We start from the raw sequence: 27,069 nt of genomic DNA, 5'->3' as shown, positions 1-27,069 counted from the left end.
CAGGGCCGCCTTATGTAGTACAGAGTTAACTATCTGTGAGAATCCGCCTCTTGATAAGAAGACATTTTTATTTTAAATACTTTGGAAAGCTCAATCTTAGCTGTATAAGTTAGTGCCTGAGGGAGGCTTTGGTCCCAGACCCCCTGGCCTCCACAAGGCTCTGGGGATCACATGAGCTGCTGGACTCTGGGGAAAATAGGCTGGAAGGACCCAGACTCCTTTCTGGTCAGTAGAACCAGAGGTCTCCTGCCGGGAGGGCTGAGAGACAGCTGGCCTTTGAGGTAGGGTGGCCTCAGCGCATGAGGGTGTAGGGTCCTGTGGCGGCTGCAAAGCAGGTAGCTGCTCTTTTCTGGTCCATGGTAAGGAGAGCCTCAGGCCTGCGCCCCAAAGCCTGAAGGGTTCTGCTTCTGCCAGCGCCACAGATCTTCACCTGCGCAGACGTGGACAGTCAGAGCTTGCCTGAGGACAGCCTGACCAGTAGCCCTTACACCTATTCCCGCCCACCCTCTGCTGGGTTGGGCAGACACTCACACATCCTGTCCAGCCCCAAGGCTGCTGTCCAGCCCAGCTCCTCATGGGCCAGGCTGGGGTTGGCATAACAGGCCGCCACATCGCCTTCCCGCCGTGCCACCACCTTGTACGGGATCTGCAAGGGAGGTAGTGCATACTCAGCTGACCAGGCCCTGGGCCCCAGGAACCACAGACGAGCTGTGTCCTAGGCACTGACGTGCAAGGTGGCAGGAGGAGACGGCTGTACTGGGGTACCTATTGCGTGGGTGGGGCCTACCTTCTTCCCTGAGGCCTTCTCCATGGCTTGGACCATCTGCAGGACCGAATAGCCTGTGCCCGTGCCCAGGTTGTAGATCTGCCCAAGAGAACAGATGTTGAACGGAGTCTCCTTCACCCTGTGCGCTCCCTTCACCCTGTATTCCAACCGTTTCCTCCCTGAATTCCCTACCCGGCAACCACACTGCTCCTTCAGCTTCTTCAAGGCTGCTATATGGCCCTTGGCCAGATCCACCACATGAATGTAATCCCTCACACCTGTAGAGGAAGTGCTCACATGGGAAGTTTGTCCTCCTCCCCCCCCTTTCCATTCCCATTTCCCTCCTTACCCCGACTCCTAGGCTCACCTGTCCCATCCTCCGTAGCGTAGTCATCACCAAAGACATTCAGGGCCTCTCGTCGCCCGATTGCCACCTAGGGCAGAGGTCAGGTCAACTTCCGAGGCCTGGCATCGATGGTAAACTGAGACACCCCACCCCCACCCCGGGTTGCCCCGCTACCTGGGAGACATAGGGCATGAGGTTGTTGGGGATACCCTGAGGATCTTCGCCGATGCGGCCAGAGGCATGGGCGCCTATGGGGTTGAAGTACCGAAGCAGCACAGCGTTCCAGGCCTGCGTGGTACAGGTCCGATGGTGGAGCCGGGGCGCACGGAGTGAGTCCCAACTCCACCCACGGCCGTCTACCTCCCTGTGTTTGTCCTGTGTTCTCTACCAATGAGCAAGGGATGGTGCCTGCGTACCAGCTGCTGAGACCTTGGGCAGCCTCTGTGTCCTTGTCCCGAGAGTGCCCGAGATGCCAATTCTGGCCTTAAGGGGGGCAGTGAACAGAGCGAAGAGTGGGGCGAGGGGTCCTCACCGTGTCTGCCCGGCACAGGTCCTGGATCATCTCTTCAATGAAGAACTTGGACTTGCCGTAGGGGTTGGTACAGCCCCCGGTGGGGTGGGCCTCGTCCAGAGGCAGGTACTGGGGGTTCCCATACACGGTGGCTGAGCTGCTGAAGACCAGACTCTTCACCCCATGGGCCCTCATGATCTGGCCGTGGAGGGGAGGGTCAGTGGCCTGTGCCTCACGGGTAAGTCCCACTTGTTACCCCACCCGAGGAGGGTGGAGCTGAGGCGAAGGGCATCAGTTACAGAGAGAGAAACAGGCTGGGGGGTAAAGAAAGGCATGTGTCCGAGATAGTCCAGCTTGGGTCCTCTCTGACTCTCGCACACAGGCCCTTACTGTGGCCAGCATGCCAGACAGCCTGGGGCCCAGCTGGGGTCTGTGTCCCCTTCCCCTTACCTCCAGGAGCTGGATGGTCCCTGTTAGGTTAACTCTGTAGTAATCCAGAGGCTTCTGCACTGACTCGCCCACAGCCTTGAGCCCAGCAAAGTGGATGACAGCCTTAAAATTGTGCTGCAGGAGTAAAGCCAGGGTCGGGGGATGCTGTGCGGGACTTGGCGATGCTGCTCCTACCGGCTAAGCAGCATCTGCCCCAAACTCACAAAGATCTGCCTACCCCTGCCTCCCAAGTGCTGGGTTTAAAGGTGTGGTCTAAATTCCTAGCTAGTACCTACCTTCTTTTTTTTTTTTTTTTCCTTTTCTTTTTTTTTCGGAGCTGGGGACGGAATCCAGGGCCTTGCGTTTGCTAGGCAAGCGCTCTACCACTGAGCTAAATCCCCAACCCCTTCTTCTTTTTTTTTTTTTTTAAGATTTATTTATTTATTTAATGTTCATGAGTACCCTGTCGCTGTCTTCAGACACCAGAAGAGAGCATCAGATCCCATTACAGATGGTTGTGAGCCACCACGTGGCTGCTGGGAATTGAACTCAGGACCTCTGGAAGGGGTCAGTGCTCTTAACCACTGCTCCAGCCCAGCACTTACCTTCTTAAAGAGGTGCTGTAGGGCTGCCTGGTCCAAGATGTCCATCTCCTCAAACTCCACAGAGCGGCCTGTCAGCTCCTGGACCCGGCGCAGGCTCTCAGGCATGGAGTCTTCTCCTGGTGGGGCACGCGGAAGCGTTCAACATTAGAAAAGTGGGTCCTGTATCCAACCCCTCCAGAAACCACCACTCACTCATCCCCATCCAGCTCCACTCACCACGAATGGAATTGTGGAAGTTGTCGATGACCACAGGCGAGTAGCCCGCCTCCAGCAGCTCCAACACTGTGTGGCTACCGATGTAGCCAGCCCCGCCCGTGACGAGCACCTTCTCCTCCATGGCGCCTGCGTAGAAGACAGAGTTTCAGAGGTGGCTGAGGCTGTCGGTCAGGGCCTCACTCCAGCTAGATGCTGGACCCTTCACTTCATCTCGGAGGATTCAGTGGTGACCCTAGTTTAAGGAGCGGCTCCAGAATGAGTCCTGGGTCTAACTAGATAACTATCAGTTTCTGGCCGTAGGGGCCGATGTTTCGAACCCTCTCCAGGCCACAGTTTTCATCTCTAGAACTAATTATTACACACACACCATGTATTAGGAAGTCCCAACGAAGCGATTTAAAGGTCTGCCACTTGTATACATAGGAGTCAGACACACCATCTTGTCTAGTTCCTGTTGACATAGGGAGTTTTGAAGACCCACCCTTCCTGCCTCCATGTCTGGAGAATGGGCAGTCTCAGACAGAAGAACGTGGCTTCAGGATGGGAGGCTAGGATTCAACCAAGGGGCCTGTCCCTGTAAACTAAGGTCTTTTCCCAGGAGAAAAAGGTCCCTGGGTTTGATGACTAATACCTAGTCTCCAACAACCGTCCCGAGAACGATCAGTTGGGAGGAAGCAGTAAAAACACCAAACGGCTTCAAGGGTGGGGTCCTTAGCCAAGAAGGCTGTGCCTAGTTCTGAGGCTGCAGTACCAACAGCCCTGGAGTGGGTAGGGCTTCACCCCATCCTGGGGCAGCCAATAGCTCAGCTTTGGCTCAGCTGGGTCACTCCTGGCTTGAAGCAACAGATCCCGCCCAACTAGGGCAGCACGGAGTGAGCCGGTGTCGACGTGGATTTGGCCTCGCACTCCACTGCCAGGTGTGCATCCCCACCCTAAGCAAACTGCTGGGCGGACAGGAAGGAAATCCACACACTGAGGCCTTTCATTCTCACGTCCTGGCTCGCTGCCGTCTTTCTCCAAGCTGCCTCAAGTTTCTGCTTGAGGTTATTGGGGTTATTCTGCTGCAACCCACTGCACTGCATCCAAGTGCGTCCAGGAATCACTACCCCGCACTTGTGCGTTATTTTCCCAACATCTGGATGAGGCAGGTACTAGCTAGCATTTGGTACTAGGATCAGAGCCTGAATGCAGTCACTGGTCTGGGGTCACACAGCAGTAAGAACCGCCTGAGTGAGATCCCCGGTCTCTACAGTTCCCGCATTGCTCGAGGACGCGGTGAAGCGGGCGCTGAGGGGGCCCTGGAGGCAGAAAGGCTGCTCTGAGGTCGCTCCGCTCCCGACTAGGGGGTGACCTTGGTCAGCAGTCCCCTCCACAGTTTTCGTGGTCTGTACAAGGGAGGAGAGCGGGTGCTGACTTTCAACACCACGGGCGAGGCGGAGCTTAGCTCTGGACTTCGGTTCTGAGCTGGGACTCGGGAAGCGGGGCCCCGAATGAATGGGCTTGGGTGGCCCCCACTATGGCTATGGAAAACACGAGCAGAAGGGGTGAGCCTGGCCCTGTTCCGAACACGAACCGACCCTCCTGGAACTCCCTCGCTCCCCACCAACCACTGGCCCTTCCGAGCTCACTAAGCCCTTCATTCTACCAGTCGAACCTGCAGAGGATCCAGCGCAGACTCCAGGCACCGCCTCCCGCGACCAGCGCAGCGGCTCCTTTAAGACCTGACAGCCCAGCCTGACCCCGCCTCCTCCACGCCCTCCAGGAAACGTGTGTACTCGGTTGCCCACTCTACGGCGGCCCTGGAGGGACAAATGGCTTGCACAGGCTTTAAGCGACTGCGCAGTGCGTTTCCATTGAGGGCGGAAATGAGGGGTACGGACCCCATCCGGTGACCGGCGGGCTGCGAAGGAGAAACCCGGTCAAGACTGGGGTCTTCCTAGTCCCCAGCCCTGACAGCTGCGTCTCTCCACTTTGGGCCATTGTTTCCCCCGTACGTGTCAAATCCTTTGTCGGGCTGCTCTAATTGGAAGGCATAGCTGGCCCGGGCTGCGACCTGGATCCAAGTCCACCTGGGAACAAACCAGGATGGGGAAGGAACCTTTAAATTCACGGTAGCGATTGCTATGCCCATCGCTGAGCCGCCACCTCCCTCCCCCAAAGGTGTGTGTGCGCACCCGCCACTGTCAAGACAGTTTGGTCTGGGTTTAAAATACAAAGCGAGGCTGAAAGATGGCCCAGAGCCCTTTCTCCTGCAGAGTCTTGTTTCCAGCACCCACATACCGCCTATCATTCCATGGGACGCTATGCCCGCTTCTGACCTTCAAGGTACATACCTTACATACCTGCCATTCTCTCACAAATACGTAAATAAAAAGTAATCTTTCCTGGTAGCACAGGCCTTCAATCCCAGCACTTGGGAAGCAGAAGCAGACGGATTTCAGTGAGTTGCAAGGTCAGTCTGCTCTACACAGTGGGTTTGAGACCAGCCACAGATAAATAATGAAAGATGAGGCTAGAAGACAGCTAGCCCATCAGTTAAGGTCACTTACTATTGCTCTTCATAACCCCCTGTAACTGTGGGGATTTTCTCCCGCATCCACACACTTTGGTTTGGTTGATTGGTTTGGTTTAGCTTTGGTTTTTTGAGACGGGGTGGGGGGTAGGGATGGGGGTGGTATGTGTGTGTGTGTGTGTGTCTGTCTGTCTGTATAGCCCTGGCTGTTCTGGAACTCCTCTATAGACCAGTCTGGCCTTGAACTCAGGAATCCACCTGCCTTCTGCTTCCTGAATGCTGGGATTAAAGGCGAGTGATGTCCTCCCCACTCCCCACCTCCAGCATATAATTTGTTTTAAGTGGGGGAGAAGGCTGAACAGTTAAGAGCCGGTGCTGGTGCTCCTTTTGCTACGGACCTGAGCACTGTTCTCAGCACCGAGCCTGCATGACTCTCAGCTGTGGACAGTGCCAGGTGGTCCCACACCCTCTTCTGGACTCCTCATCCCCTGTATTTGCATATGCACACACAGACATGTATACATATCCATGCGTATACATAATTAAAAATAAGTCTTAATTTTTAAAGCTGGTTTGGCACACGCCTTTAATCCCAGCACTCAGGAGCCAGAGGCAGGCAGATCTCTGAGTTTGAGGGAAGCCTGGATTTCAGAGTTCCAGGACAGCCAGGGCTACCCAGAGAAACCCTCAAAAAATAAAAATGATTTCAAGCTGCACATTGTCTAAGTTTGTTATCTTAGCACTCTGGAAGCAGAGACGATGGCTCACTGGCCAGTCTAGCTTCCTTAGATAGTAACAGACCAATAAGAGCCGTCTTACTGCTCTGGGGACAGACACAGTCTCAGAAGCAGCTCCTTGGGTGTCCTGGCCAGCCACCATGTTGGTCTCAGGAACAGACGCACAGCTCTGATCTCCAGTCACTGGTCTGGGGGCTCAGGTGTGGAGATGGAAGAAATCCAGAGATGAACCAGCCAAAGCCTTCACTCTTCCCTCAGATTGATTTTATTCCTCCACTTATAAACAAACACACGTTTGCATGGTTGGATATTAGAAAATTAAACCTTTAATTACATAAGCTGTTTTCAAGAATCACGTACAGAGATTTCCCAGAGACGCTGGAGTTGGCAGTCGGCCACCGCAGCAGATTGATCCCACCATTTCAGCAAAGGCGCTGCTGTCCTCAGAGGTAGAACATGGGACCCGCGGTCGTGGCACATGGATGTCAGCTCTGCTGGCTAGTGGACTCACCCAGGGCCAGCCCAAGCAAGTGCTTAGGCACGCAGCTCTGGGGAGCTGGTCCGGGCGTGCTGGCAGCTCTAGCCCTTCTATGTAGGAGAGGGACCTCTGTGAGGCCGGCTCATTTGCCTTCATTCCATTTCCCCATCCAGGAATCATTGTGTACACCCAACTCCCACAGTTCCGGTTTAGGTGAACAAGGGGCTCAGAGTTTGCAGGTGGCCTGTGCCACTTTGGAACTGGTTTTTCTGTTCAGGGCTTGACAGATGAAGTCCCCGGCTTCTAGGAGCTTCTGGAGGTTCACACCCTTGAAGAAGTAAGTTAGAGGATAAAGTAAGTCAGGGCATGCCCTCAGCACCCAGGCGAACAGACTAGACAGCTGTGACATTGAAAAGGGAAGTAAGCAGGCTCCTCCTGCAACAGTGGTGACCACTGTCTGAGGCTGTCTCCAGCTGGCACCAGCAGGCCATTCGTGGGACCTTATTGGTGTTGTCCTGTCTCCATGTTCAGGGTTCAGCACAGGGCTTACCCCGTAGGAACTGTGAGGATCATTTGTTTGCTTTTAGGTCTCTTTTTCCCTGTGCTGAGACTGTCCCCAGACAATGGCTAGGACTAGACAAGGGCTCTCCTTCTAGACCACTCCCTCACCCCAATTCCACTGTAACAGTGACTCCCATCTGCTGGTAACAAGGACCAAGCACGCTACATGGCTTCCTCTGATGCCATAGATTGGCCCAGGGTCTCACCATTGGCCTACGCTTCTGGCCATGCATTTTCTTAATCCTGTAACAGTGGTGGGCAAACTCACTGTTTTTGCCCAGGTTTAGAGAGATGAAATACTTGGAGGCCGAGCTGCCTGTGAGGAAGAAATCTGGGTTTTCAAGCATCAGATCTCAAAGCAGAGATTCAGTGTGACCTCTGTGCCACCACCAAGGTCCTACAGAGTCCAGTGGAGCCCTGTATGGCTAACTTCACAGTGTGTCCTCATTTCCTAGAGAAAACTGTCCGTGAAGTGACTCACTGCAGGTCACAAAGCTGGCCCCTCTTAGGGCCCCTTCCATAGACACTCTCTGGGTGGCCTCCTAGAACTGAAGTGTGGCTGTCACTCTGGGTTCTTGGCTTCCTGCGCTCATGATCATACTCAACCAGACCAATGTCTCTTCTGCCACGTTGCTTTCTCAGCCCCTTGTCTACTGGTTATTAACACACACACACACACTTCAGGCTGCTCTGTCAGGACCTCAAACCCCACGAGGGCTCATAGTCCCGGTCACCCGCTTTCAACTCTCCTAGATAAACTCTCAGAAATAGAAAGCTTCCACAATCCCTGCTTAACTCCGCCAACCCTAAGCAGCCTCCTCCATCTGTCCTCAGGCTCCAGGCAAGCCTGGTTAGTACGGGATGTCACCACCAGGCGGCAGGCTGGCTTACCGTGTGAATCCCTAAGCCAGTCAGCATGTAGACCAGGTCCTCGGTAGCCAAGTTTCCTGACGCCCCCTTTGCATAGGGACAGCCTCCGAGTCCTGCCACCGAGGAGTCCACAACGCTCACTCCCATCTGGAAACATAAAGACAGTGAACCGTGGCTCTTGCCAGGGCCTAGAGCCCATGGAGCTGCTCCTCACGAACCTCTTGCCTGATGACAGGAGGAATTCACTGAGGCCATGATGGAGCTTCTCTCCTCTGTCACACTGCTCCCTCTGCTAGAGGACCTTCCCCCTATCCCTGCATGGTTGGTTCCTGGCTCCATTTCCCCCTTTGGGGCTCTCCTCAGTGAGGCCCCTCCAGGCCACTAGTCTAGCTCCTCAGGTCCAGAGTGGTAGACACTAGGCACAGCTCATTTGAGGTGTTTTGTTTTGGGAGGGTGGAGAATTCTCAGAAGGATTTGTAAGGGCCAGCAAGATGGATCTGAGGGTGGGTAAAGGTGTGCTTGCCCCCAAACCCGACAACCTGAGTTTAATCCCCAGGCCTCACATGGTAGAAGGAAAGAACCAAGCCCAAGTCTCAGTTACATTCTGTGGGAAGCCATCTGTGGCCTCACAGACATCCGCCTCAGGACTTTATCAACAAATACAGTGAAACTGCACCGCCTCGCGCCCTCTGGGAGAATGGGCACATGGCTTTCATTACCTGCAGGGCCACCAACGTGTTGGCCAGAGCTTGGCCATAGGTGTCATGGCAGTGGACAGCCAATGCGGCCACAGGCACTTCATGCAGGACAGCAGTCAGCATGTCTTTCATGAGTCCTGGCGTGCCTACGCCAATGGTGTCCCCAAGGGAGATCTCATAGCAGCCCATTGAGTACAACTTCTTGGCGACCTGGAAAAGTGAACAGATACTTAGAGGACCCCAGAGCCACCAGCATGGGCACTGGGGCTCAGAAGCAGGGACTCGGCCCAGGCGGTTCACCTCCCCACCAGAGGTGTGGCGTTCCTGCTGGGCTCTAGCTCCCAACAATTCCAGAGGAAAGGACCAGCGTTATCCAGCGGCTGGGAGACTGCGCCCCAGAACCAGAGAGCCGCTCCAGCAGCCCCACCCACACCCCATTTCCTTGCTCCACTGTGCTGACTGGAACCAGGAGAAGCCCTTCCTCTGGAGGACCTGTGGCCTGTGGGTCTAAGATGCCAGGTTGATACTTAGGGAAGCAGAGGAACCATGAAACCTTTTGGAAGCTCACTGGCAATTGGCTGAGTCACTTGCAAAGCCTAAACTGCTGACGGCTCCCTGTGAATGGAAGTGATGACCATCCCGATAAATGACACAGTGGTGTACCACCCTCAACCTGCCATGTCCCTATCAGGTGACAGCGATGTCAGGCCCCTGGGACCACGTTCAAGTCTGCACTTTGCTGCTCACTGGCTACCTGCTTTGGCGGGGGTTGGGAGGGGACAACTTCTGTGAGCTTCAATTTCTGCTTCTCAAAAGTGGTGATGGGCCATGAGGGGGGCGGTGCACAGACCAGGGCACAGCAGCCTCTGAGCACACAGCAGCCTGGGGCCATTCTTCTGACTGAATGCCACATGGTACTGGGGAGAAACAGAAACTCACACACAGTTCCCATGGTTACTCGTCAAGAGGATGTGTGTGCTCTCTTACCTACTCCAAGGAAGCTGGGGGGTTCCTGAGGAACACCACACTGGAGATCATGCCTTAGCTGATGAGACTGGAAGCTGGACTGGGGCTTTCAGGTGGGGTAGAGAGACCTGCCAAGGAGGTGGCCTGTGGGGCGGGTGGGCTGTGCGCTCAGTCTATGAGTGTGTGTGTGTTCTGGAAAGGGGTGAGCTGCACCTGCGCGTGCAGATTGGCAAGGAAGTCAACCCTCACGAGCCCTGGCCCCACCGCACACACCTCAGCAACTTTAGCCGGGGAGACCTTCCCCTCGTAGGGACATCCGAGGGCACAGGAGACATACCTGTGGAAAAGGGGGAGGAACAGGTCAGTGCCCCAGCTCCTCTGCCAAGAGCACGGCTGGTGACCGTCTGACACACATCCCTGGTGAGCCCGCAGTAAACAAGAGGCTTAGCAGGAGGCCCAGTGCTGGGTGAAAGGTCAGCTCTGAGTGGGGAAAAAGCTCTTTGCCCTACTTCTGGGCAGAAGCAGAGAGAACCTGCAGGGAACGGTGGGTTAAGAGGCCACAGTTCCGGAGCAGGGTTGAAGGTGGCTGAGAATTCACAAGAGGAACAAGGAACTAGATTAGACCTGAGTGTCTGGACCCGTAGCCTCGTGTGCTGGGGGAGGTGGGCCAGCGTGAACACACAGGGTAGTACAGGAGTGGATGGGCTCGAGGGCCTGGTGCCTCGCCCACTCATTTACTCAGCTGACATGAGGAGGATGAGCCAGGCACTGGGCACGGAGCAACGAGGACCGTGAACGGGCCCCAGCCTCCAGGGGCTCGTTCAAGTCAGGAAGATGGTAAATACCACCACAGCCACATTAGAGGGGAGAAAATTCCAGAAAGAGATGAGCTGTGGAGGAAGCAGAGGCAGAGGCAGTGAGGGGCAAGGGTTAGCGCCCAGGCAGACCTCCCTGAGGGCACTCGAGTTGGAGTTCAGAGGGGAAGATCTTAGGAAGGCGTGTTTCAGTCAAGGCCAGAGCAAAAGGACAGACTATCTGAGGCATGGGGACAGTAGGGGGCAAGGAAGTATGCCATGAGACAGGAGGGGAACCCAGGGCTGACTGTGACAGTTTTGTGGGCTGTGCTGAGGACTCTGGGATGCAGAGTGGGCTCTCACCACCTGCTGGCACTGGGGACATCTTTTGTTACACTGAGGGTGGCAGCTCAAGCTTGTAATCCTAGCACTCGGGAGGTGGAGGCAGGAGGATTGCCAGCCTCAGTTAAAAAAATGAGTTCCTTGGGGTTGGGGATTTAGCTCAGTGGTAGAGCGCTTGCCTAGGAAGCGCAAGGCCCTGGGTTCGGTCCCCAGCTCCGAAAAAAAGAACCAAAAAAAAAAAAAAAAAAAAAAAAATGAGTTCCTGGGCTGGAGAGATGGCTCAGAGGTTAAGAGCACCCGACTACTCTTCCAGAGGTCCTGAGTTCAATTCCCAGCAACCACATGGTGGCTCACAACCATCTGTAATGAGGTCTGATGCCCTCTTCTGGTGTGTTTGATGACAGCTACAGTGTACTTATAATAAATAAATAAATAAATCTTTAAAAAAAAAAAAAAGATTTCTCTCTGAGGGGTTGGGGATTTAGCTCAGCGGTAGAGCGCTTGCCTAGCAAGCGCAAGGCCCTGGGTTCGGTCCCCAGCTCCAAAAAAAAAATTCTCTCTGAACCTTTACAGGTTGTTATGAATGTTCTGGGGCAATTATATCTTATTAATTGGATCTGAGGTTATTGTGTTGTGTGGTCTTTCGTGTGGAGAACTGAGTTTGGGAGAGTGTGTGGTGGCAGAGGGGTTGCCACGGAGTTGGGATGTGTGTTTCAGGCAAGATATCTAGCATCGCAGTGCTGGACCTAGTGGGGATAAAAATAGCATTATATTTTTTATAATTTTACAGCAAAACAGCTGGATGTCAGTCAACAATTCACGTCTGAGAGAAACCCTGGCTAACCTGACCACGTGCGCTTGGAGAAAGGTTCCCAGGAGCAGAGCTGGGGGCACCTGGCAGGATCCTGAGGGGGAGAATCGGCTCCACTCTCCAAGGGCGCTGAGGAAGGAGTCGCACGAGGCCTGACTCACCCTCTCACAGAGATGCTGGCAGCCCTCGAGGCCTGCATGACCCCATCAAAGCGCTGGAAACTCTCCTCTATAGAGCAGTTCACATTCTTCCGGGTGAAGAGCTCGGACGCAGCCCCAAAGATGCTCACTTCCTTGGCACCTGCAGCTACCTGCCAAGACCCAGCAAATACCTTTAGCACTTTGCTCCTGGAGATACTGGATCGTGGCAAAAAAACTTTCTTATTTAGTTTTGTTTTTTTTTTTTTTTTTTTTTTTTCCGGAGCTGGGGATCAAACCCAGGGCCTTGCGCCTGCTAGGCAAGCGCTCTACCGCTGAGCTAAATCCCCAACGCAAAAAAACTTTCTTTGCAGCAAGTTTTATGGTATGTGACTGTTATAGGGTGAACATATACACACATGCACGCTCACACACACACACACACACATACACACACACTCACACATACACACATACTTTAGGAAATATGTTGGGGCAGGCAAGATGGCTCAGCAGGTAAAAGTTATATGCTGACAAGCCTGATGACATGAGTTCAATTCCCTAGGACCCACGTGGTAGGAGAGAATCAAGTCACACAAGTAAATAAATTAAATAATAATGAGCAAATACACGGATGTCTCAGTCCCTAGTTCCCCAGAACATGTTACATACTTGTGGGGCAGGGTCACTGCAAATGTAACTGGATAAAGTGAGACCACACTGGAGCAGGGTAACCCTAACCCACAGCTGAGCTGTGGAAGGCCGCGTGCGGGTGTAGGCAGGCCCTGGGGTGAGGCACGTAAAAACCCAGCAATATTAAGACCAACCGTTCATCCCGAGCTACTACAGGATACGTGAGATGGGCTCTGGGGAGGCCTCAGACGCAGCCAACACTCCTCATCTCCAGAACATGAGGCAGCAGAGCAAATCTGCGCTAGTTTGCGGTACCTTCTCAAGCAGCCCAGGAAATGCTTACGCCTCAATCAGAAAACAAAACTGCTGGGCTGGTGGTGACACACGCCTCTAATCCCAACACCTAGGAGGCACAGGCAGGCGGATCTCTGTGAGTTCCAGGCCAGCCTGGTCTACAGAGGGAGTTCTAGGACAGCCAGGGCTACACAGAGAAACCCTGTCTGGAAAACACCACCAAAAAGAAAACAAAACAAAAACAGGGCTGGAGAGCAGCTCAGGGAGGGAGCATTTCCCTCGTGCATGAGGATCTCCATTTGATCCCTAGCTCCTGCAGATAAAAACCCATCAATCTCATGTCCTCGAGGGAAATCCACCACTGCCACTGTCAACCTGGCGGGGCGGAGGGGGGCAGGGCAGGAGTCACACTTGAAATAAATTCATGACAAATCACACCATCGGCCTCGCCAGACGCTATTTCGGAAATCACAAGAGTTTAGCCACCTCTGCAGAAGCGCCCATGCGGAGGGCTGTGACCTCTCCCTAAAGAAGAGGGCAGCATGGGCGGTAGAGACAGCTCAGCAGTTAGGGGCACTCTCTGTTCTGGCACAGGATCTGGGTTTGCTCTCCAGCATACACATGGCTGCTAACTACAGTCTGCAATTCCAGTTCCAAGGCTGTCGCCCTCTTGTGGTCTCTGCAGATACTGCATGCACACGTGGCGTAAAACACTACATAGTATACTTATAGTAAAAACTTAAAAAAAAAAGGGGGGGGGAGTGGGCGATCCCAGGCCTTAGTGGTTTTAGCAGGCCCGTGTCTCTTAGCTCTTACTAAGCACTGATTATGGGAGCATCGACTCAGTGGTAAGTGATATTGTCATTCCTCGTTCATAGGCAGAATGAGTGAGGTTAAGGAATTCATCCAGACAACAGAGCAATGAGTGACAGGGCTGGATTTCCCGCCCTTTCCCCACCCCCCAGCCCCAGTCTGATGCTACTCCTCTGCACCCGAGGTGAGCTATTCAGAGGGACATTGCAGGGCAAGGCAAGGACTGATAACCATCAGTCTCCCTCAAGGGGTCTCACAAGTCAACCTCTTACCGCTTCCTCAAAGCCTTTCATGTTTGGTGTCAGGACCGGGTAGTTGATGCCGGGAAACTTCTGAATGCCCTTCAAGACGTCAGAGTGGTCAGCCATCTGGGAGCCAAAGAAGTCAAGGGCTCAGTGGTAGAAAAAACCTCCTCACCACTTAATCTGTTGTCACCAATACTTTCCTTATCTGTCTGACCAGGGAGAGGTCGGGAGGCAGCCTGGACAGCGTGATCTTGGCAGCTCCTGTGGGAGTACTGCCGACTCTCAGATTCCTGGAGTCACAAGCGGCAGTGGCCACTTACCAAGAACCTTCTCGTGTGGGGTCCTGGGCAACACTCCCTCTGCATTGTCTGGTGCTATCCTGGGATGCTTGCCCCTAACTATGAAGCAGCAATTCTCACTCTCCCTTTACAAACACAGAGGCTGCAGATTATGGGGGTCCTATAGTCTTGGAGCTAGGGGAGACTGCAGAGGCCACCTCTGACTGCAGAGGGCAAAGGCCTTACTTAGCAAGGGCTCCAGTAAGCCAGGGCAGAGCCCAGACTGGATCAGAGCCCCTGGCTCCCAGGTGGAGTTCTTCTCATGCTGCACAGTGCTGAGATTCACCTGAGACCCCTCAAGCCAGGGACCTGGAAACCTAAGTCCAGAAGTAGTGGCTACAAGAGCAAACGGGGGGACTTCCCTCCCTCCTGCCTGGGACAGGCTTCTCTGGAGGCTGGGCTCACCTGCGGCACCCACTTGGGAGAGACAAAGCTGGTGGCCTCGATGACCGGGAGCCCTGCTTCGGATAGCATGTCTATCAGTTTGATTTTCACTGGCGTCGGCACGATACTCTGAGGTGGGTAGAAACCCAGGAAAGAAAGTCAGCAACAGCGGTAAGGAAGGCTGGCCTCAGCCGCGAGCCAACACCTCAGCCCAAGCCTTGGCTCAGACACTGAGCTCACACACGATCTCCAGGTTCTGCCACCCGTGTCTCCTGGCACAGATGGCTGCTCACCTGAGGTGATCCTGTTTACGTGGGAACACCCCTTCCTCCTATGTAGACTCTTCCGTGGTTCAGTGTCTTAGTCTATGGCCCCATCATAGACTGAGAGCAGTGTGCCTTGGCTGGAGTGGGCGCAGAAGAATCACCACGGCTCTCTGGGTGCTGAAGAATAGAGCCCCAAATGTCGCTCCCTCCCCCTTTCTCTCTCCTCAGCTTCTTTTCATTCCTTCCCCACATCTGGTCACTCACCAGAGCCTCTGAGTTCCTCTCTAACCTCCCCAAAGTTCCCAGATGTACCAGGGCATGGCTTCCTTCTGTCAACTCATCCTGTATTGGAACCTTCCTGAACCGCAGGCTCCACTGCCTGACTTTCCTGCCTAAAAGCCTTCCATGAGGGGCTGGAGCTGTTTTTCCAGAGATCCTCAAAAGGGATTCTCAGTTCCCAGTACTCATGCTGGGCAACTCACAAATGCCCATTGACTCCAACAGCTCCAGGGGACCCGATGCCCCCTACTGGCCTCTGTGGGCACTGCATGCATGTGGCGGATATATACAGGAAACACACACACACACACACACACACACACACACACACATAAAAATAAACCTTGGGGTTGGGGATTTAGTTCAGTGTTACAGCGCTTGCCTAGCAAGCGCAAGGCCCTGGGTTCGGTCCCCAGCTCCGAAAAATAGAAAAGAAAAAAAAAAAAACCTTAAGGCATGTGGTGGTGGCACATGCCTTTAATCCCAGCACTCAGAAGGGGCAGGGGCAAAGTGGCTGTCTGTGAATTCAAGGCTAGCCTGGTCTACAGAGCAAGTTCTACAGAGAGAAACCCTGTCTCAAAACAACAACACTAATTAATAATATTAATATTACTACTAATAATAATGCCTTTCATGATTCCTTGGTGCCAGCCAGTTGGATTTTCTACGAGTCTTAATGATCCCAGGTCCTCTTCATGAGGCCTTCCCATCATTCTCCCTGGGACTGGAGTTATAGACAGTTGTAAGTCACCATATAGACATTGGGAATTAAACTCTGGTCCTCTGAGCAGGAAGCGCTCTTAACCACTGAGTCATGTCTCCAGCCTCATCGATAGCTGCATTCAAGTGCTCCAAAGCCACCTGTATCACTGCCGTATTAGTGCTGTATGAACCACGTCAAAGTCCTCCTTGGCCACGTGCGTCCTGTGCCCACAGGTTCACTTTTTTTTTTTTTTTTTTTTTTTGGATCTTTTTTTCGGAGCTGGGGACCGAACCCAGAGCCTTGCGCTTCCTAGGCAAGCGCTCTACCACTGAGCTAAATCCCCAACCCCTCAGGTTCTCTTTTTTGAATGAAAGTCTTATATGTCTTTCTAAGTAAATGCTTACACATATACATAGGCTTTTTGTTCTTCTTCTACACAGGAGTAAAATTGAACATGTGTTCTGTTTTACGGTCTTGAGCCACTTCATACACTTATGATTATTAGATTGTTACAAGATTATATAATGTTAACATCTGTATAATATTCCAGGTTATCAAAGTCCATGATGTATGTGACCCAACTTCCCTAGAATGCTCAAAACAGAGGCACGGATCATCCTTTCTGGGCCGACTTCCCTCTTTACCTTTTCATTCTGCAGACCATCTCGGGGGCCGACTTCCACGATCTTCACCCGCTTCGGCAAGGTGCCCATGGAGGAGGTGCTCGCCTTTGGTTTAAATGAGGAAACACAAGTGTCAGCATTTAGCATTGGATACATGGAGAGTAGGGTCTTCTTCGCTACCATGAGCAGCCATATTTCTCCCTACTTAACTCTAGGGAGTTAACACATCTAGGCTCTTTCAAGATTAGGATAAAAAAGCAAACTGCTTTGGGCAGGAATAAGCAAGGAAGCCGTGCTCCCAGACGGGTCCTCCCCTGGTTCAGACCCTCCTCCCTTGCCCATTTGGCTCCGTTTGTATGTCTGTCATTCAGCAGTTCCCAAACTCCACCCCATCCACTCATTCACTTGATCCCAACCTACCTATCTCAGAAAAAGGTATCCGGCCCACACCGCTGCTCGGCTGGAATCTGACTCACCCCTTCCTTCCCCTGGTCACCCTGCCTTAGAGGCTCTGCAGAGTTTAGCTCTGGCTGACCTCAGCACTCACCCCTACTGTTCCACCCCCTTCCACCCTCTGCCCAGGCTTATTATGTATGGTCCAGTCCAGCAGGGCTGCCTGCTGCCTGGAATGCTCAACTTTCCTCAGACCCCTCCATCGTCCATTCAGAGAGCCTTCCTCCGACTAGCCTCGGAAGAGCTAAGACCCACCTTCATGGGTACTCTGTATTTCGCAAGACTACAATTCTCTCCTTCACTATAAACTCTCCGCCCCATCTCATTCTGACTGGCACCGTGCCTGGCAATGTGCTCAGTCCCATTACAGGAACAGCAAATAATGCCTAAAGGGCACAGCTGTGCAGAGGACAGCAGTCACTGAGACCCAGGGGAAGCGAGCCCCAGATCCAGCATCGGTGACAGGGGATGCGGAGAAAGACTTTGCTACGTTAAGGTTTGTCTAAAGCCTGATTCGAGGAGAACGGCTCGCAGGTGGGACAGTGGGTCTGAGATGACACCCCCAGAGGCTGAAGAAATCTTCCGCCAATTTTTCAAGTCTTTAGAGTCTACTATTGAGCCTGTCTCAGATCTTCCCCGACTACCTAAAGAAACTTGCTTACTCACTTATTTATTTCCTATATGGGTATTCTGCCTACAGGTCACACCACATGTGTGCAGTGCCCTCGGAAGTCAGAAGAGAACAGCATATCCCTTAAGACTGGAGTTACCGATGGTTGCGAGCCACCAGGTAGGTTGTAGGAATCAAGACCGGGCCCTCTGGAAGAGCAGTAATCACTTTAAACCAGGGAGCCATCTCTCCAGCCCTTCCCCCACCCCCAAGTAAACGTAGCAACGGGACAAAGAGAAAGGTGTAGTGGATACCTAGTTCTCCAGGCCCGCGAAGGCCTTGAGGAAATCGGCCGGGGATTGTCAACACACATGAAGTGGCTTTGGTTTTACCTGGGACATTTTTCTGACAAACCGAGGGGACAAGGCCCTGAATGAGAAGAAGTCATCAGGGGGCCGGAGAGATGGCTCAGTGGTTAAGAACACTGGCTGCTCTTCCAAAGGACCTGAGTTCAAATCCCAGCCCCACATGGTGGCTCACAACCATCTGTAATGAGATCCGATGCCCTCTTCTGGTGTGTCTGAAGACAGCTATAGTGTACTCATATATAATAAATAAATAAAATATTTTAAAAAAATCCCAGGGATTGAAGCAATGGCTCCACAATTAAGAGTGCATACTGTGGGGGTTGGGGATTTAGCTCAGTGGTAGAGCGCTTGCCTAGGAAGCGCAAGGCCCTGGGTTCGGTCCCCAGCTCCGAAAAAAAAAAGAACCAAAAAAAAAAAAAAAAAAAAAGTGCATACTGTGAGGCTGGGGAGATGGCTCAGGGGTTAAGAGCACTGACTGCTCTTCCAGAGGTCCTGAGTTCAAACCCCAGGATGGCTCACAGCCATCTGTAAAGATTTATATATAATAAAAATTTCTTTTTAAAAGTGTGTCCTGCTCCTATAGAGGATCTGAGTCGGGTTCTCAGACCCAAGTTAGACTGCTCATGTGGTGGTGCACACCTTTAATCGAACTTGGGAGGCAGAGGCAGGTGGGTCTCTGTGAGTTCAAGGCCAGCCTGGTCTACCACAGGGCTTGTTACACTGAGAAACCCTGCCTTGAAAAATCAAAACAAACCAAAACCAAACAAAGCAAATAAAGCGACAGCTTGGACGAGTGCCATAAACTCATGGGGGATCATTTTATTACACTCAGTTTGTAAAAGAAAAAAAAAATCAGCTAGCTGGGCATGGTGGTCCATGCCGGGAATCCCAGAGTCAGAGGCAAGCTGATCTCTGAGTTTGAAGCCAGTCTGTCTGGTCTATGTAGTGAGTTCCAAAGTTACATAGAAAGAAACTCTGTCTTAAATAAACAAACAAACAAACAAACGTTATTATTATTCACAATGTTACTTAATTCTAACTCTCTCTCTCTCTAGCCCTGGCTGGCCTCGAACTCAGAGATCCACCTGCCTCTGTCTCCTAAGTGCTAGGATTGAGGGCGCTGGCCCACTGGCCGGTGCACACCAAGATTTTTGAAATGTTCAATTTCCTTACTTTTCTTAAAGATTTATTTATATATTTGTATGACTGCACTGTCAGTGTCTTCAGACACCAGAAGAGGGCATCAGATCCCACTACAGATGGTTGTGAGCCACCATGTGGTTGCTGGGATTTGAGCTTAGGACCTCTGGGAGGGCAATCAGTGCTCTTAATCGCTCTCCAGCTTTTCCTTAATTTCTTAAGTTAGAACTTGCCTTTTCATTTGATCTCTAAGCAATTGGATGAAGTGGGTAGACTAAAGATACAGAAGTGGCTTTCTGAGAGATATCCACGAGCTGTAGAGAAAGTGGTTTTTCTAAGTACCGATACAATGCCTAAACTCCCCAACAGAAAATCATAACAGCGCCATCACTGAGCCGAGGGTGTAGCAGTGACCCTGGAGCTGATCGCACCTATGTCCAACTCACCAAATCACCCTGAGACAAGACTATCCATTTTTTTTTTTTTTTTGGTTCTTTTTTTCGGAGCTGGGGACCGAACCCAGTGCCTTGCGCTTCCTAGGTAAGCGCTCTACCACTGAGCTAAATCCTCAGCCCCAAGACTATCCATTTTATATATAAGCAAGCTAAGTAAACACCTCTGTCCCTCAGTCTAGAAAGTGGCACGATCAGCCGGACACCAGCTTGCGCCTGCACAGTTCTTTGGCCCCTTCCCTTAAATAACTACGCATGGGACAGGACAGAACTCCAGGATCAAACAGACCCAAAGGACAGTTCTGAGGGAATCCCTGCCCGACCCACGCGATCCGAGTTCTCCCTAGGCGTCCATAAAAGTAACGAGAGCTGAGGAAATTGGCAGACAGGGATGTTTGTGCTTTTCCCCCACACAGAACAGTTCTCACTAATGAAGGGCTGAAGAGATCCGAAGCTCGATTAGAAGTCATGGTCACCGTAAGGGGAGTTAGGACGCCCAGGATGGTGTCCCAGATCTCCACAGGCGTGTCGGTTCACATCCCCCTGCCTCAGTTTCCCCGTTTCTAGCAAGGGATAGGAGCCAGATTGGCTGGGTCCGGAACTCTCAAACCCTCCCGGCAACAGCCACTGGAGCTACCCCGCTTCGCCCGCCACAGCAGCCGACGAGGCCCGCCCGACCCCGCGACTGTCACCCGCCTGGGGCACTTACAGCCCGGAGGGACGCCAAGCCCACCAGCCTCTGTGGGAAAGCCTTCCTCACTGTCGCCATCTTCGCCCGGAGTCTCGGGTGGCCGCCCCTGGGTACCACGTGACCGCCGACACCTATGTGGGCGGGGCCCGGGCCTGGGGCGGGGCTTCGCTCCTGACGTAAGGCTTCCAGTTTGGTTCCACCCACCCAGCCTGTTTGTTTTCCTTTCCTACTCCACTCAACACAGTTCAACCCTCAGATCATGCCCACACCATGGTTTTCTGAGCACGTGTCCCACGAAGAGCCATGATTATTTGACAGCCTATGTGCAGATCACGAGATCTTGATCTACCTGCTTCCCCTATACCCGGTTCCCAGTCTAGGTTCATTTATCTGCCTTCTGAAAGGCATAATGTTTCCAGGCGGTGTTGCTGGGGCTGAAGATGATTGAGAAGCTGATGGACCAAGCTGAAGGCTCCTTTAGTCTTGAGGGCACAGGGAAGGCAAGAAGGCCTAGGTTAGCGAAGGGCTGCTATAACCATAGGGTAGGTGCTCTCCCTGGTGCTGGCCATTAGGGAATCATGGTGTCCCTGTGCATTTTGTCTTACTTTCTTCTTCCGTCCTCAGCCTCGAGGTGGGAAATAGTCTTCAAACGCCTAACATGGATCATGTAGAATGGCGTCGATCCTGCCCCCAAAGGTTAAGGTCACAAAGTAAAATATAAAGGTTCAATGTGAAAGCAGAGGGACTTTCCTTTCTTAGACAAGGTCTCACTGTGTAGTCCCGCCTGCCCTGGAACTCTCCATGTAGTCCTCAAACTCATAGAGATCTGCCTGCCTCTCTCTTTTGCCTCCTAAGTGCTGGGGCTAAAGATGTGGGTCACCATGCCCAACCAAATTTTAAATTATTACTAATGTATTTACTTCAGGTGTATGGCTGTTTTGCCTACATGCATGTCTATACCCCACCTGTGTGCCTGGTACCGGCAGAGGCCATGAGAGTGAAGCAAGAAAAACTTATTTGCGGGGTTGGGGATTTAGCTCAGTGGTAGAGCGCTTGCCTAGCAAGTGCAAGGCCCTGGGTTCGGTCCCCAGCTCCGGAAAAAAAAAAACAAAAACCTTATTTGCTAAATCCTGACCTGACCGTGGGCTAACACTGAGGTCAGCCTGACCCTCAGGCACATAGGGTACTTACCGGAACTTTTGCTAACTTGCTTTTGTAATCATAGCTTTCTTTCTTTCTTTCTTTTTGGGGGGGGTGGGGTGGGGTTGGTTTTTCAAGACAGAGTTTCTCTGTGTAGACCTGGCTGTCCTGAAACTCACTCTGTAGACCAGGCTGGCCTCAAACTCAGAGATTCACCTGCCTCTGCCTCTGCCTTCCAAATGCTGGGGTAAAAGTGTGCACCGCCATCACCCACTCCCTATTCTTCCTGAAGGTTCATATCCTGTCATGCTTGCTAACAGCCATCACAGCTACATTAGTGAGATGTACCAAACTGGTGCTTTTCCCCTTTATAAGCCCCCTGCTCATAGTGTAAGCATGCAATATCAGCACTTTGGAGGTAAATGCAGGAAGATTAGGGGTTCGAGGCGAGCCTCAGCTACCTGGTGAGTTAGAGGACAGCCTGAACTACACGAGACTCTTTTGGTTTTGTTTTAATTGGAGCTGGGTTTGGTGGCACATATCTTTAATCCCAGCACTCTGGAGGCAGAATCACAGACCTGGTGGGTCTCTGTGAGTTCCAGGGCATCCAGGGCTACAAAGAAAGACCCTGTCACCAAAAAAAAAAAAAAAAAAAAAAGGCTCAAAAATAGAACGAGGTCAGTGAGATGGCTCAGTGGGTAAGGCACTTGGTGCACAAGTCTGAGGCCACCGTTTAACACCTGAGCCCTGTCCTCACTTCCACGTGATTCCTGGCCTGCCTGGGCCTGCAGGCACACACTCGCACACACTGGAACTTAAGGCATTCTTAGGACTGAGATGATATTGAAAAGCCACCATAACAAAACCTAACTACATTGGAAAGGAAGCCAAGGGACCTGGGATGGCGGCCTGCACCTGCAATCCCACTGTAAGAAAGCAGCCACGTAAGAAAGCTTGAGACATGGCTCAGTGGTTAAGAGCACTGGCTGCTCTTCCAGAGGTCCTGAGTTCAATTCCCAGCAAGCACATGGTGGCTCACAACCATCTGTAATGGGATCTGATGCCCTCTTCTGGTGTGTCCGAAGATAGCTACAGTGTAAGGCACATAAAATAAATCTTAAAAAAGAAGAAGAAAGCGCAAGGCCCTGGGTTCGGTCCCCAGCTCCGAAAAAAAGAACCAAAAAAAAAAAAAAAAGAAGAAGAAGAAGAAAGGGGGTTGGGGATTTAGCTCAGTGGTAGAGCGCTTGCCTAGCAAGCTCGAGGCCATGGGTTCGGTCCCAGCTCCTAAAAAAAGAAGAAGAAAAAAGAAGAAGAAGAAGAAAGAAAGCAGTCACCTCTAGGTGGAGTCAGGCCCTTGCCTCCTCCCCTAAGGGTTTAGCAACAGCTTCTGGCTAGGGGACAGTCCTGGGAGGTTTACCTAAGAAGATGTAGTTTTCCTTCCCAGAGTTCCCACCTCCTAATGCAGTCCCCACTGGCCTTATAAGCCACCATGAAGCTCCACTGGATCTCGTCTAAGCCCCTGAGTCAGTCGGGAGGTGTAGTCGGCTCCCACAGACTCTTCCTCCTCCTCTTTTTTTGGCAAAACCATTTCTTTGCTCTCAGATGCTGGTTCACAGCCTAAGCTGCAGTAAGGCTCCCAAATTAACAGTTCAGGTTTCCTTGTTCTTTTTTCTTGGGCTCGGGTCTCCAACCTGTGGCTGCCTCCAGGCAGGTGACCTCCTGCTTTATCTCTCGGAGGGTGCTATCCGCTCATCTCCATCCTCCTCCTTCCTTCCTGTGAGCTGTGAGGTGTACAGCTCACCGGCCCTGGGTTTCTCCTTTCAAACTACTCTATTGCTCTGAGTTTCAGTTTGAGTCAGTTCTTTGTCCCTGGAATTCTGTTTGTGCTTGTTCTTAAATTTTTAAAAAATTTTTTTAATATTATTTATTTAATGTATGTAAGTACACTGTTGCTCTCTTCACACACACCAGAGGAGGACATCAGATCTCATTACAGATGGTTGTGAGCCACCATGTGGTTGCTGGGAATTGAACTCAGGACCTCTGGAAGAGTAGTCGGTGCTCTTAACCACTGAGCCATCTCCCCAGCCCAAATTTTTTTTTTTTTTTGGTTCTTTTTTTCGGAGCTGGGGACCGAACCCAGGGCCTTGCGCTTCCTAGGCAAGTGCTCTACCACTGAGCTAAATCCCCAACCCCCAAATTTTTTTTATTAATGCAACTGAGAACCCCAAGAAGGGGCCCTTGACTTTCCCAGTATCATATGAGGCTCCACTGGGACTTCCGAAGATCCCTGGTAACACTTCTCTTCTGCCTTTTAATTCTTTAACTAGCAGAGAAAATGAATTCGTTCCTGCGCCTCCAAACCACATCACTTGTGAAGCTGAGGCAGGAAGATCCAAGAGTTTGAGGCCAGCCTGGGCTACACAAAGACCTAAGCTATGGAGTGAGATCCTGCCTCAAAAAGGCAACTAAAAAAAAGTAATGATTCTCTCTCTCTCTCTCTCTCTCTCTCTCTCTCTCTCTCTCTCTCTCTCTCCCTGTCCTCCTTCCTTTCTTAGGTTAAAAAACAAATGACCAGTCTAACAACAAGAAAACAAAACACTGTGACAAGGTAACCCAGGGAGAAAGGGCTTATTCCAGCTCTCGGTTGTAGTTCTCATGGAGGGATGTCAGGGTAGGAACTCAAGTCAGAGGCCATGGAGAATCACTGCTTATTTATTCCCAGAGGGTCACTCAGCTATTGTTGTAAAAGTATAAAAAACAAAAAGCTTTTACCCCCCATGAGGTCTGTCACCGCAGTGCCCCAAGATATCTGCTGGATATCTTGCCAGAAGCACACATTCCAATTCCGTGGCGGCCCAGACGAGACTGGAACGGAAAGAGGAGAGAAGACTGGGGGAGAGTAGCCGGTAGACAACATGGCAGGGGACGTTAAGATTCCACTCTGTGAGGGGTTGGGGATTTAGCTCAGTGGTAGAGCGCTTACCTAGGAAGCACAAGGCCCTGGGTTTGGTCCCCAGCTCCGAAAAAAAAGAACCAAAAAAAAAAAAAAAAAAGATTCCGCTCTGTGAGGGGTTGGGGATTTAGCTCAGTGGTAGAGCGCTTGCCTAGCAAACGCAAGGCCCTGGGTTTGGTCCCCAGCTCCGAAAAAAAAAAAAAGAAAAAGAAAAAAAAAAAAGATATCTAGTAGATATCTTGGGGCACGGCGGTGCCGGACCTAGAGCAGGTGAAAGACAGGTTTTTATTTATTTATTTATTTATTTATTTATTTATTTATTTATTTATTTATTTTTTGATTCTTTTTTTCGGAGCTGGGGACCGAACCCAGGGCCTTGTGCTTCCTAGGTAAGCGCTCTACCACTGAGCTAAATCCCCAGCCCCCTTTTTTTATATTTTTACAACAATATTCAGCTTCCTTTCTTTTCTCCTCCTCTTCCTTATTGTTTGTTTTTTCAAGACAGTCTCTCTGTGTAGCCCTGGCTGGCCTTGAACTCAGAGTTCTACCCGTCTCTGGCTCACGGGTGCCATCACTGCTTGGCTCAGCTCGCTTCCTTACCCATCCTAGGGTCACCCACCCGGGGTGACACTACTCATCATGGCTGGCCCCTCACAGCGACCACTAAGAAAATGCTCCACAGGCTTACCTAACGACCAGTCTAGTGGGGCACTTTCTCAATTGAGGCTCTCTTGCCAAATTGTCAATTGACATAGAGCCAGCCAGCACACCAAGCATGTCGTCGATATACTCTCGTCTCTCGCCCTAATCTTTTTTTTTTAAGGATTTATTTATATACTTTATGTATGTGAATACCCTGTCCATATCTTCAGACACATCAGAAGAGGGCATCAGATCTCATTACAGATGGTTGTGAGCCACCATGTGGTTGCTGGGATTTGAACTCAGGACCTCTGGAGGAGCAGTCAGTGCTCTTAACCACTGAGCCATCTCTCCAGTCCCCTCACCCTAATCTTTTAAACAGTTGCTTTGTGACTCATGTTCTCAAATGAGGCCACGATCTTTTCCTTTTGAACAATGACCTCATGCTGTATGTTTCTCCTTCAAGTTACATTTTTCATGGTTTTTATCAGGGCGACAAGGAACTAATATGATGTCTTTATGCTTGGGCTTATGATTCCTGTTAGGCCACCTTCATAACCACCCCGGGACATATGTGGTCCCCCTGGACTATGGAGTGGACATGTCTGAGAGCAATTCAAATGTCCATCAAATGATACATGTTATGTCCATGAACACTGTTCAGCCATAAAGAGGACGGTACTGGGATGTGTCGCAAGGTAAATGAACCTGCTGAGTGTTAGACAAACACAAGGAGCTCATGCTGTTTGACCCCAGTGACATGAGACCTAGAACAGGACACATTATGGACACAGAAGGACAATGACTACCTAGAGCAGTGGTTCTCACAGTGTGTGTTTGGAACATGGGTTCTCAACCTGTGGGTCGCGACCCCTTTGCTGGTTGATTGACTTTTTCACAGGGGTCGCCTAAGACCATTGGAAAACACAGATCTTCACATTATGATTCACAACTGTAGCAAAGTTAGTTATGAGATGAAGTGATTTTATGGTTGGGGGAGTCACCACACCATGAGGGACTGTATGAAAGGGCTGCAGCATTAGGAAGGTTGGGAACCAACCTAGAGGTAGGAGGGTGCTGGAGAGAGAGAACTTCCAACGGCCATTGTTTCTTACGGGGATGGTGAGATTGGTCTAACTATTGTAGTGGTGGTTGGATAACCTGTGAATATACTAAAAACCGTGGAACTGTAAGTGGGTTTTGATTTTTATTTTTCCTTTTGGTCTTCTGAGACAGGGTTTGTCTGTGTAGCCCTGGCTGTCCTGGAATTCACTCTGTAGACCACGCTAGCCTTGAACTCAGAGAGATCCACCTGCCTCTGCCTCTGAGTGCTGGGACCAAAGGCATGTGTCACCGCACTATTTTTTTCAGTGATATATTTTTATTTTGTCGATGGGTGTTTTACCAGCATTTACGTTTGTGTTCCATGTGTGCAGTACCCAAGGAAGCCAGAAGAGGGCAACAGACACTGCTGCGGACCGTCGGCAGCTGCCTTGTGAGTGCCGGTGGCAAGCCTTGGCCCTCTGCTGAGCCCTCTCTCCAGACAGACTTCACGTCTCTCTCTCTCTCTCTCTCTCTCTCTCTCTCTCTCTCTCTCTCTCTCTCTCTCTTTTTCTTTTTCTTTTTTTTCGGAGCTGGGGACCGAACCCAGGGCCTTGCGCTTGCTAGGCAAGCGCTCTACCACTGAGCTAAATCCCCAACCCCGACCAGCATATATCTTATATTTTTTGGTTGTGAGCCTAGCCTTTAACGGCTGAGCCATCTCTCCAGCCCCAGCATATATCTTAAAGAAAAAAACAAGGGAAGTCAGACAGTGGTGGTGAAGGTCTCTGAGTTCAAGGCCAACCAGGGCTACATAGAGATGGTTCAGTGGTTAAGAGCACTTGTTGTACTTTTAGTTCCTAGTACTCACACGACAGCTCATGACTATCTGTAACTCGAGTTCCGGAGCATCTAATGCCCTCCGCACATAAAAACCTGAATATATAGTGACTCACAGGATGAGCTGATAGTTGTCATAAAATGGCACCTATAATGAGAGGAAAAACCCTGGAGATCGCGTGCTGTACTCTGCATTAAGGAGACCCAACAAGTTCGTTCCTCAGACCCCTCTCTGCACAGGGTCATATATAGCCTGGGGTAGGCTTGAGCTCACTCTCTAGACAGGCCTGACAGTTTCTGACCCTGTTGGATCAGGAATTGAATGGAGGGCTGTGTGTGCCAGGCAGGCGTGGTACCAAGTGAGCTCCATCTCCAGGCA

General features: G+C 51.4%; 2 protein-coding genes across 9 annotated transcripts; both read right to left on the bottom strand.

The window, feature by feature from the left end:
• Positions 1–48: 48 nt before the first annotated feature.
• Positions 49–4,564, bottom strand: Gale (UDP-galactose-4-epimerase). 6 transcript variants are annotated; one of them, XM_087660063.1, is made up of 11 exons: positions 3,505–4,564; positions 2,874–2,999; positions 2,658–2,773; positions 2,074–2,187; positions 1,645–1,821; positions 1,287–1,400; positions 1,134–1,200; positions 959–1,044; positions 788–865; positions 532–646; positions 49–430 (listed from the first exon to the last, which is right to left on the bottom strand). In XM_087660063.1, the coding sequence occupies exons 2-11, from the start codon at positions 2,992–2,994 to the stop codon at positions 372–374; spliced, it is 1,047 nt and encodes a 348-aa protein (XP_087516189.1). In that variant the 5' UTR covers positions 2,995–2,999; positions 3,505–4,564; the 3' UTR covers positions 49–371.
• Positions 4,565–6,425: 1,861 nt separating this feature from the next.
• On the bottom strand, positions 6,426–20,165 carry Hmgcl (3-hydroxy-3-methylglutaryl-CoA lyase). Of its 3 annotated transcripts, none has more exons than XM_087551308.1 (9): positions 20,090–20,165; positions 16,081–16,462; positions 14,508–15,430; positions 13,792–13,887; positions 11,804–11,952; positions 9,969–10,032; positions 8,751–8,939; positions 8,053–8,178; positions 6,426–6,928 (listed from the first exon to the last, which is right to left on the bottom strand). In XM_087551308.1, the coding sequence occupies exons 3-9, from the start codon at positions 14,574–14,576 to the stop codon at positions 6,827–6,829; spliced, it is 795 nt and encodes a 264-aa protein (XP_087407434.1). In that variant the 5' UTR covers positions 14,577–15,430; positions 16,081–16,462; positions 20,090–20,165; the 3' UTR covers positions 6,426–6,826.
• Between the last annotated feature and the right edge of the window lie 6,904 nt (positions 20,166–27,069).

Source organism: Rattus norvegicus, chromosome 5 (assembly GCF_021556685.1).
Source record: "Rattus norvegicus strain SHRSP/BbbUtx chromosome 5, alternate assembly SHRSP_T2T, whole genome shotgun sequence".
Taxonomy (NCBI): Eukaryota; Metazoa; Chordata; class Mammalia; order Rodentia; family Muridae; genus Rattus; species Rattus norvegicus.
The sequence above is the reverse complement of the archived record's forward strand: the minus strand, read 5'-3'. Positions and strand labels throughout refer to the sequence as shown.